General features: G+C 41.9%; 1 protein-coding gene across 4 annotated transcripts in view; it reads left to right on the top strand.

The window, feature by feature from the left end:
- Ergic2 (ERGIC and golgi 2) overlaps positions 1 to 5,246 on the top strand; it is a 30,880-nt gene extending 25,634 nt beyond the window's left edge. For all 4 annotated transcript variants that reach the window (XM_038318445.1, XM_038318446.1, XM_038318447.1 and 1 more), the window contains 4 exons: positions 126 to 223; positions 2,086 to 2,248; positions 3,255 to 3,337; positions 3,496 to 5,246. In XM_038318445.1, coding sequence (XP_038174373.1) covers positions 126 to 223; positions 2,086 to 2,248; positions 3,255 to 3,337; positions 3,496 to 3,558 — 407 coding nt within the window. In that variant the 3' untranslated portion in view covers positions 3,559 to 5,246. The remainder of the gene's footprint in view (positions 1 to 125; positions 224 to 2,085; positions 2,249 to 3,254; positions 3,338 to 3,495) is intronic.
- Positions 5,247 to 9,978: the final 4,732 nt, after the last annotated feature.

The following is a 9,978-nucleotide window of genomic DNA, read 5'->3' on the forward strand; positions in this document are numbered from 1 at the left end:
TGTCTATCTGTTATATACTAAAGCAATGGTAATATTAAATTTCAATTGTCATAGTTAGTAGAGTAGATGTGATAGTATTCTATTGCTACCGACTCATAAGAAGGCGTATTTTGTTTTTATTATAGACAACCAGATGTTCCAATATTTCATTACAGTTGTGCCAACAAAGCTACACACATACAAGATTTCAGCTGACACCCACCAGTTCTCTGTCACAGAAAGGGTGAGTGGCTCCTCATTGCCAAGAGGATTGAGGGGGAATTTTTTTATAGTTCCCCACTGCAAGATAAGATTGGAGATTTAGTGGGCCCCCTTCCCCATTTTAAATTTATGGAAGTTCTGAAATGAATTAACATTTTTAGTAAAAATGTATTGAAATGGGTATTAGTGTGTGTGATCTAGCATTGGCAATGGCTCTATTACAAACTACTTTATGAATTTTGGTCTGTAATGTTATTCTTCATTGGTATAGGCAGCTAGCTTCTAGCCTGCCTCTGTCATCAGATATTCTGATTTCTTTGTTGTTTTTGTGAGTACATTCTTCCTGCTCTCAGCTAGGCCCTCAGTGCAGCCTGGTCTGACTCAATGTGTGTTTCCAGTCTTAGGTAGAAGGGTCTTAGTGGTTTCATGGAGGGAAGAGCAGGTTTGGACAGCATCTGTTCGTTTGTATTTCCTTATAAGTCAAGTTTGAAATTGGTAATACTCAGCTGGTACCCAAATGAATTCCAGGGTGTGTGAGAGGTTTCCACTCCATTCTCCTTCATGTTGTGGTTAGTGCCTTAGGTGACCCTGAGGCTCTCTGGTCTTCTGGGTTAGGGTATTTCAGAGGGCAAGCGCTAAGTGTCTGACTTTTCCAAGTGGTTCAAGGGGCAAACAGCAGGTATGTATTTATATACATACATACATATGTGTATATACATAATACATAGTAGCTAGGTAAGTATATATTGTACTCGTCAACATTTCTACAAGAGTAGGAAGATGTTCTCACCAACAGTATTGACAAATACCTGAGAAACGTTGTGTAGGTTTGACAAGGGTTTTGGGGCAAAGCAAGCAGGGGTATAGGATTATAGAATTGCTGTGTGCGTTGCGTCTGTTACAGCTGTCCCTGTATTAGAAACCCCTTTTCAAGTACAGTGGGGAAAAGAAGAAAACTGCGTGTCATTAGAATGGCACCATAGACTAGAAATAGCTCAAATTATAAATCTACCCAGCATGACATCCAACTATAAAAAAAGATGATGTATGTTTGTGAAGTTATCTCCAGGATGTATTTGAAAATAGCAAAATTAAATCAAAAAGAAATCCATTGTGTAAGGGGTGTTTGTTATAGGTGATAACGTATTAATCGTTATATTGAGTTTAACAGTTCAGGGTGGGAGAGGAGCTAGCCACTTTCAGTTTTGGAAGTTTATTCATTCCTAGTCTTCACCAATGTTATTGATGCCCCGATTCTCAATGTAGCTTGCTTTATTGTATGTGGTCACAGGGTTTCTATGCCTTAAACATGATATTGAACGCTTCAGCGTTTTTGCATGAATTCACTGTTGAAAACTTGATTAGTGGCTCATTTATAAGGTTCTCTGTGTTAATAATAAGTTAGGGGATTTTTACCACACGGCATGTGTTCCTAATGCTTGCAGTTTAATTTCAGATTAGTAGAAATAAAATGACAAGAAATAATTTCAAAGAAACAATACGATATAAACTTGGTTTTTATTGCTTCGTTAGTTGTAAGTGCAGGAATATGCTGGTATGTTTAAGATGACCATTTTCAACATAGGAATAGTTCAGTTCCGGGTTCTGTTTTCTTTTTGAAACAGTGCATGGCCCTCCAGTTTTTGCTTCCTAGTGTGGGATTACAGATGTGCAACACCACGCCAGGATCATCGTGATTCTTTGAAAAAGTTACCCCACCAAGAACACTGGTATTTGTCTCTGGAGAGCTTAAAGTCTAGGGCAGTTAGTTCACTGGGAGGAAAGTAGGGTGTGTGTGTATACCTGTATCTTGGTAAGGCGTGTGTTAGTACCCACGATGAGTGCTTATTTCTCTTCCCTTGTCTCCTCTTCTTTTGCTCTAAGGAACGTATCATTAACCATGCCGCAGGCAGCCACGGAGTATCTGGAATATTTATGAAATATGATCTCAGTTCTCTCATGGTGACAGTCACTGAGGAACACATGCCTTTGTGGCAGTTTTTTGTAAGACTCTGTGGTATTATTGGAGGAATCTTTTCAACAACAGGTTAGCATTCATTTCTTTGCCTTATTTCCTTTTAATTTGTTTTGCTTTGAGATAAGCTCTTACTGTGGATTGTAGGAAGTAGTGGCCACGCCCTGCTTCTCTATCTGATTCTGAGTGTTTATTAGGCTAGGGTGTGAAGACAGTCCACTGATGGAGCGTGCCTTAGCATTTGCAAGGCCCTCACTTCTTTAAGGCCTAGCACACATGCACGCACACACACGCATGCGCACATATATATACATAAAATCATGCCTCTTCTAAAAGACAGCAAGGAATATACACATTTTCAAGTTCTAATATTTGGAAATGTCTCTAAATTCTAAAGCTCCTAAATGTATTTCCTGTCCTGTAAGCACACCTATCTCATGGGATTTAGTAATGTAAGGAAGATTATGTGGTAAGCCACACATATCTTAGGTGTTAGTCACAGACACAGCTAAAATGCAGTCTGTGTTCTGCCCCTGACCCGGTAGCCCTGAGATAGTTCACCTACCTTTTCTGAAATGTAATCTGTGGTTTGTATGTGTGCTATAGGGTTAAATGAGGAAATGTTCAGAACATCACAGATGTAAATTCCCCCTCATTTAAAATTCTTTCCCCAGATACTGTTTGAAGTCATATTTTGTGACATTTTGATTAAATCAGTAATGTTTTTGGTTTTAGCCCAAGGCTCTGGAATCTTTTTAGAGATTCATCTTCAGCCCTTGGTTACTCTGAGCTAGTGAGTGAGTTATGTTCTCGGAACTTTGTTGTTTTGATTCATATTTCTAGAAAAAGTGAACAGCTTTTCTTATTTTGGTTCATTTAAAAGGATGTTATTTGCAAAGTTATGTGAGAAAGTCTTGAAAAGGTTGTAACCCTCTCAAGTAGTTTGAGCCTCAGAGACAACTGCAGGCTGCTTTGCCGCCCTCCGTGGCCTGTTCCTCTACAGGTATCTGCAGTATTTAGTCTTACATAGCAATTTCAAAAGCAGTTTGAGAATTTGAACTTATTTTATCCATTGCAGGCATGTTACATGGAATCGGAAAATTTATAGTGGAAATAATTTGCTGTCGTTTCAGACTTGGATCCTACAGGCCCGTGCATTCTGTAAGTGACACAAGTGGCTCTGTCTCTGAGTCACGCTGTCAGCCAGTGTTGTCCAGACAGAAAGGGCCCCCCCCCCCCCCCCCCCCCCAGCCTCGTGGTCTGAGACGTCGTAGAGAGTGGAACTAATCCTCTGGTCTTCTCTTCTGCTTCCCCCTTAGGTCCCCTTTGAAGATGGCCACACAGACAACCACTTACCTCTTCTAGAAAATAATACACATTAGCACCTCCTGGGTGGAGAAAAACTTTTTGCCTGAAACATAAAACCTTTTCTAATAATAAAATGTTGTGCAATATATTCAAAGAAAAGAAAATATGAGAACCTGGAAACATACTTATTTTAAAAAAAGGAAAAAAAAGGATAAAAAAAAACAGCCAAGGATAAAAACAAAGCGAGGTTGTCCTATACATGTGTGCCTGTTACAAATGTCCTAGAAGAAGTCACGCGGCTAACTGGAGAGGCAGCCCAGCCAGAGTGCCAGGCGAAGACGGCCCCTCTCGCTCTCCTGGCAAACGGACAGCACGGAGAACGGAGTCTAGAGGACGGAAGTGGAACTGTATTTAAAGAGAAGGGCATTGATACATGCAGATGTGTGCGTCCTTTGTTTTTAAACGATGTCAGAATAAAATGTGTAAAACATATGGAAAACCAGTCTAGACTTTAAAAAACTGTAATCAGCTCCCATGGCTAATAAAGGAAGCAGGGACTGGCCCTGTGTTACAGCCATATTAGTGCTAAGCCATATTGACAAGACCATGGCGTCCAGCACTGGGTTCTGAGGAAGGTGTCTGCTTTCCTCTGAGCTCCAGCTGGCAACTCTCCTGACTGTTAGCGCCTGATTCTTAGGTGAAGGTGAAGTTTCTTTCCCGAGGGCAGGTGTGTAAGTGCTATGATATGTGACAGGTGTCACTCACAGCTTGTACCTGGGACTCTGTGGGGAGAAAGGACAGTGTAAGACCGTAAAAGTCACTACTGATTTGTGAACTGTTGAGGGAGAAGTCCTGTCTGCTTGTGGCAGTGGGAGACAGGGCAGCTAACACATGGGTGAGGCAGTCTCAGGTCTGAGCAGCACAGGCACCACTGTAAGCCTGGACCAGGGACAGTGTTGCCCTCGGGGCTCTGGGAAGAACTGACCAGGCTCAGGTAACTAGAGGGAGCCCTGTCAGGTACTGTTAAAAACTGCCGAATTTGTGTGCCAGCCGGTCTCCTCTCGTGGTTCTTAAGGGCAGAAGCATCAGTTCATCTCCAGAGACTAAGTCTTTGAGAGACAAGCTGGGTTTCCGGGTCCTGTCAGACATAGGACCACACTGACAGTGGCGGCCTGTCACAAATTACTGTGTTTTCAAGTGAATGTTTTTACAGATTTAAAAAACAATCTCTTGAAAGAGGGTAGGCAGTCAGGTAGGGAGGAGAAAGCAGCAAAGCACTCAGCAGTAAAGTGTGTGAAAAGTGTCATGTAGAAAATCAACATTTTTGATTAAAATGCACAGTATTAAGTGTTAAGAGGAAAACTGACTAATAATAATGTTTTTCAATTTTTTAAAAATAATCCAGGAAATTTCAAATAATGAAAGAGTCTTCTCTGAGGTTTTGTTTCTTTGTGACTGGTTGTTCTTTGTTTTTCCCCTTGGATTTTATAGTTGAGCTAGAAACAGGACATCTCTCCAGAAGAATCCCTAGCGAGAACTGGAATGTTGGCACTTGGGGACTGAATGCTACTTTTCCATGCCTGCTGCTAGAAAATTCAGTCAGGCTTCAGGGAAGAAAATACTGATTTAGAATTGCTTTCAGTATTACAATGTCTTTAGGAGATTTAAAATTATTTTTAATTTTTCCATGTTTTCTAAGTGCCACATTAAAATCTTAACTTACTGAGTTGTATCTTTTCCATTAAAGTTGACTCTAAGGGAATTTGTTTGAAGCAACATTTTTTTGGCATTGATTTCCATTTTAGAAATTAAGACATTCATTTTCAAATAGGGCCATGTTTTTTGTCAGTAAAGAAAAGAAATTTCTGACTGTCTGTTTGGGTGATGAAGGCAACTGTGACCAGGATTTGTGGAGAGAGTTTTCATTCCAGGTCAGAAATCCCTAACTGCCTGCCAGTTACACAGCTTTTCCTGTGTTTGTGATCCCTAGTGCCAGGATACCCCAGTGTCTGTTGAGTACAGTCTTCTGGATTTTATTAAGGTAGTCGTGTGTGTGTTCAATCCTAATATTTTAAGTCTGAGGCCTCCTTTACTTGAAATGTATTTTTTATACTATGTTTGTATTTGTATACCTTGACTGTAAAGGCAGAAAATAACTAGGTAAATAAATTACTGTCAAGTGTTGAAATCCTTGACTGCCTCCTGAGATAGCCCGGCTCAGTATTAGAACGGCAGGTCCACTTGTTCTCTTACTTAGATGAGTACCGGACACAGAAAAGCTATTTCATTATAATCAGAATTTATCATCTGAAACAACTTAGTCTTAACTTTGAAATGCATATAAGATGGAATATTTTGATAGATGTGTTGTAATTCAAATGCCAGGAGGTAAATTTACATGTAACTCCTTTAATTCTCTTTATACTTGTACACTAGATACATTTTTTGTGTGTGTGGTCTAAGAAATACTTGATCCAGACCTTGAGATCCTTAAAAAGTCAGCATGCCATTTAATCTTGCAGCTTCTCTTCTTGTTTAAGCTTCTCAGATCCTTTTGTTTTGTTTTGTTTTTTGGTTTTTTTTGTTTGTTTGGTTTTTTTGTTTGTTTGTTTTTCAAGACAGGGTTTCCCTGAAGTTTCTAGAGCCTGTCCTGGAACTAGCTCTTGTAGACCAGGCTGGCGTCCAACTCAGAGATCCGCCTGCCTCTGCCTCCTGAGTGCTGGGATTAAAGGCGTGTACCACCCCCGCCCGGCTTCTCAGATCCTTTAAAACACTGCCAGGGTAATGATGGAGCCCGATGTGGTGTGCATCGGCTATCCTGGTGTGGCTGACATACATCTGCCATCCTGGTGTGATTAGCATGCATCTGCCATCCTGGTGTACCTGGCATGCATCTGCCATCCTGGTGTGGCTAGCATGCATCTGTCATCCTGGTGTGGCTGACATACATCTGTCATCCTGGTGTGGCTGGCATGCATCTGTCATCCTGGTGTGATTAGCATGCATCTGCCATCCTGGTGTACCTGGCATGCATCTGCCATCTTGGTGTGACTAGCATGTACTTGTAATCCCGGCCACTGGGGGAAGCAGAGACAGGAACATCCCTGGGGCTTCTGTCCAGCTAATCTTGCTAAATCAACAAGCTCCAGGTTCAGTGAGATGCTGTGTAAAAAAAATGGAAACTGACGGAGGAAGATGCCCAACATTGACTGTTGGCCGTCACACGCGGGTACACGTACATGTAGACAGCACGCGAGCGTCTGTGTACACAGCACTGTGGTTCGTATGACTGGGTCTGTAGGTAGTTGACGAGATTACCATCAGTAAAGCACCTAAATGTTTGGGGTCTCCTAATACTATTCTGAAGTCAGCTCTTTTGAGCTTAACTCAAGGAGCTGAGATCCCTTTTCTACAGGCTTGATGGGAAAGCTGTGGAAATCCTTTGGTCACTTGGGTAACTGGGTCCTGCCTATTTTCAGCAACTCCTGTGCCACTGAGAAGTCCCTGCCTCCATCTGCTTTTTATTAAAGTGATTTCTATCCTAGAGAGGATGCGTGTTACTCTACCGCATGTCTCTGACCCTCAAGTACTTAGTATTTCAGATAAAATAGGAAGATGCTAAAAACAAACCCATGTCAGAAGCCACGGTTCTGCTTAAACTTAATTCCATTTAAGCACTGTTTTCCATAGAAGTGGCCACACTCTGTCACATAGTATCCCAAACCCAGCTATTGCCAGGTTTGTTTTATTAACTTATTAACTTTTCAGCCATGCTTTAAAGCTGATTGTAGGCAGTGCCTCTTTTTTTTTTTTTTAACACTTCTCTGAACATAAGGGACCAGCACTGCTTTCTACTGTCTTAAGACAGCTAGGGCCTTAGTTCCAGAGAAGGTGGCCACGTGAGGCCTGTGAACTTTTAATAGTTACTGATGATTTAGAAACTAGGTTGATCTGGGTTATAATCTAATGTGGTGGTTTCAGTAAGAATGTACCTTATAAACATATTTGAATGCTTAGTCACCAGGGAGTGGAACTGTTTGAAAGGATTAGAAAGTGTGACTTTGGAGGAGTGGTGTCAACAGGGCAGGCTTTGAGGTTTCCAAAGCCCATTCCTCTCTGCCTGCAGGCCAGGGTGTAGCCCTGAGGTGCCGCTCCTGTACCGTGTTCCCTGTCATGATGATAACGGACCAAACCTCTGAAACTAAGTGTAAAAGGAAGCATTAAATGTAGAGTTGCCTCGGTCATGGTGTCACAATGGCTAAAACAAATGCTGTTTGGGAGTTCTCAGTGTTGTAAGTTATTCAAATGAGCCAGACGTGGTGCGAGGTGAGTTCAGGAGGATGAGGAAGTTTTCTGAAGCGCATCAGCATTGGTTGCCCTAGTAGCTGATACAGACTAGACCAAGACACCCTGTTGTATGTTCTCACTGGCTTATATTAATAGCATAACATACAATGGTTCATGTTGGCATTTTTTCACATGTATAGAAGACATTGTGGTTGTAATCAGCCCTCCCTTTTACAACCCAGGACTTCTTTTCAAGCATATACCTTTATACTTTTAACTCTGCACCCAAGTAGATTTTTCCCCCTATTGCTGTGCATATGTTGGGATTCATGTAATTGATTGGTCCTGGGGTGGATTTCTCAATGGTGGTAACTTTCCCATAGTAACTTACTTTTCCTGTTTCAGCATTGCAAGATAAATTTGTGCCAAGTGTCAGGTGCCTCAGAACACTCATGCAAATACAGTCCCACTGGTGTGGCGGGAAAAGATGGCATCAGCGTGTAGCCTATGTTTATGTATTTCCTTTTTCCTGGAGAAGGGTTATGGGAAGAGGTGGTCAGCAGTTAAAGAACACCGGAGACAGTAATTCAGAATTTTATTTAATCAGAAGTTTAAACTAATATTCAATCCCTGGAGTTCTTGGAATGATGAAATTCAGTAGTGAATTTTTAGAACTTTTTTAAATCCAGTGCTATATTTATTGTATCCATACCTGGGGTCTTTCATGTAACTCAGAAGCATCTTGCAGCTCTCCCACACCGGGCACCCACAGGTGCTTTGTTCTGACTCTTTTTCTGGCTGGAGCGTAGTCCCTGACCTTAATCTGACTTGCAGGAACTCTACCTGAGAGGGCTCTTTAAACATGTTCCTCATGAGGCCGAGGAGAGCTCAGTACTGGGCACACTTGAGCCACCAGAATGCAACATACACATATTAAATACGTGTGTGTAGTTTTCAGAAATTTGTGTGACAGTTACTTTTTAGGTCCCAAATGCCTCATTTGAATATTTCATGTTTTTAGCATGCAGAGGTCTTGCAGTCCTGCATGTCCAGATCTCAAATATGAGCACACTTGGGGTGACGACTTATGAATATGAGGATTTGTGGATGTATAAAGGTTTTTATTTGTATTTAAAATATTTAAGCAAAAACTTCACTTTCTCTTTTTGAGCTCTGTACACTCCACAGTTAACATGTGACTCGGATGACTTAGGTACATTGGCCTCAGGGGCTACAGGAACTTGCTCTCCAGCTCCGCACACAAAGATGAAAACTAGAACTTAAAATTTTATTTGAAATTTTGCTTTCCTTACTGGCAAAGGTCGGAGAATTTTCATGGTTCTGATCTAGGAAGGTCCCTCTCCCCACAGCCTTCCTGACTGATGCCTGAGTGAAGTACACTTAAATAGGAGGGCTTTGGCAACATCAGTAAATGAGCGTGGGAGGGTTTCCAGGACAACGGGGATCAGAATGCCTTAGGCTAAGGGATGTCGGAATCCTAAGAAGCATGAACTTTGAAGTACTTCATACGCCTGATGCATGTACAGTTAAGTTCACATTTCGTGTGTAATTATCTACACCATTTGTTCCTCTTGGGTTAAGATGTGGACCCAGGTGAGAAACGGCAGATGCTGAGCCTGCTTTCTCCACCTCCCACCCCTCAACTCAACTGGGACTCTAGTGTTTAAGATAGCGGGCTACTTCTATGGCACCGTGATTGAGCTGCCTTCCTCCGCTCACCGTGGTTGGAAGCTTTTGCCTTGGTACTAAGCATGCTTCCCCGATCGGTGCTGCCTCTCTAGGCTGCTTAGGATTCTGCTGTGTGTTTGTCCATAACTTCACAGTTGAAGTTAGTTGTGTCAGGAAGGGAAAGCTAAGTACAGGAAAAGGGGTGATGTCATGCTCTGTGTGTGGTGTGAAAGGGGTGATGTCATGCTCTGTGTGTGGTGTGAAAGGGGTGATGTCATGCTCTGTGTGTGGTGTGAAAGGGGTGATGTCATGCTCTGTGTGTGGTGTGAAAGGGGTGATGTCATGCTCTGTGTGTGGTGTGAAAGGGGTGATGTCATGCTCTGTGTGTGGTGTGTAGAGTGGTGGCGTCAAGACATACTTTGGAAGTTAGGTTTTTGTACATGTATGCAGTTAGAGGTTGACTTTCCTTCTCACTGAACCAAATTAAAAAAAAAAAAAAACCAAAATACAGTGAAGAA

The sequence above is a fragment of the Arvicola amphibius genome, chromosome 2 (genome assembly GCF_903992535.2).
Source record: "Arvicola amphibius chromosome 2, mArvAmp1.2, whole genome shotgun sequence".
In the NCBI taxonomy this organism is placed as follows: domain Eukaryota; kingdom Metazoa; phylum Chordata; class Mammalia; order Rodentia; family Cricetidae; genus Arvicola; species Arvicola amphibius.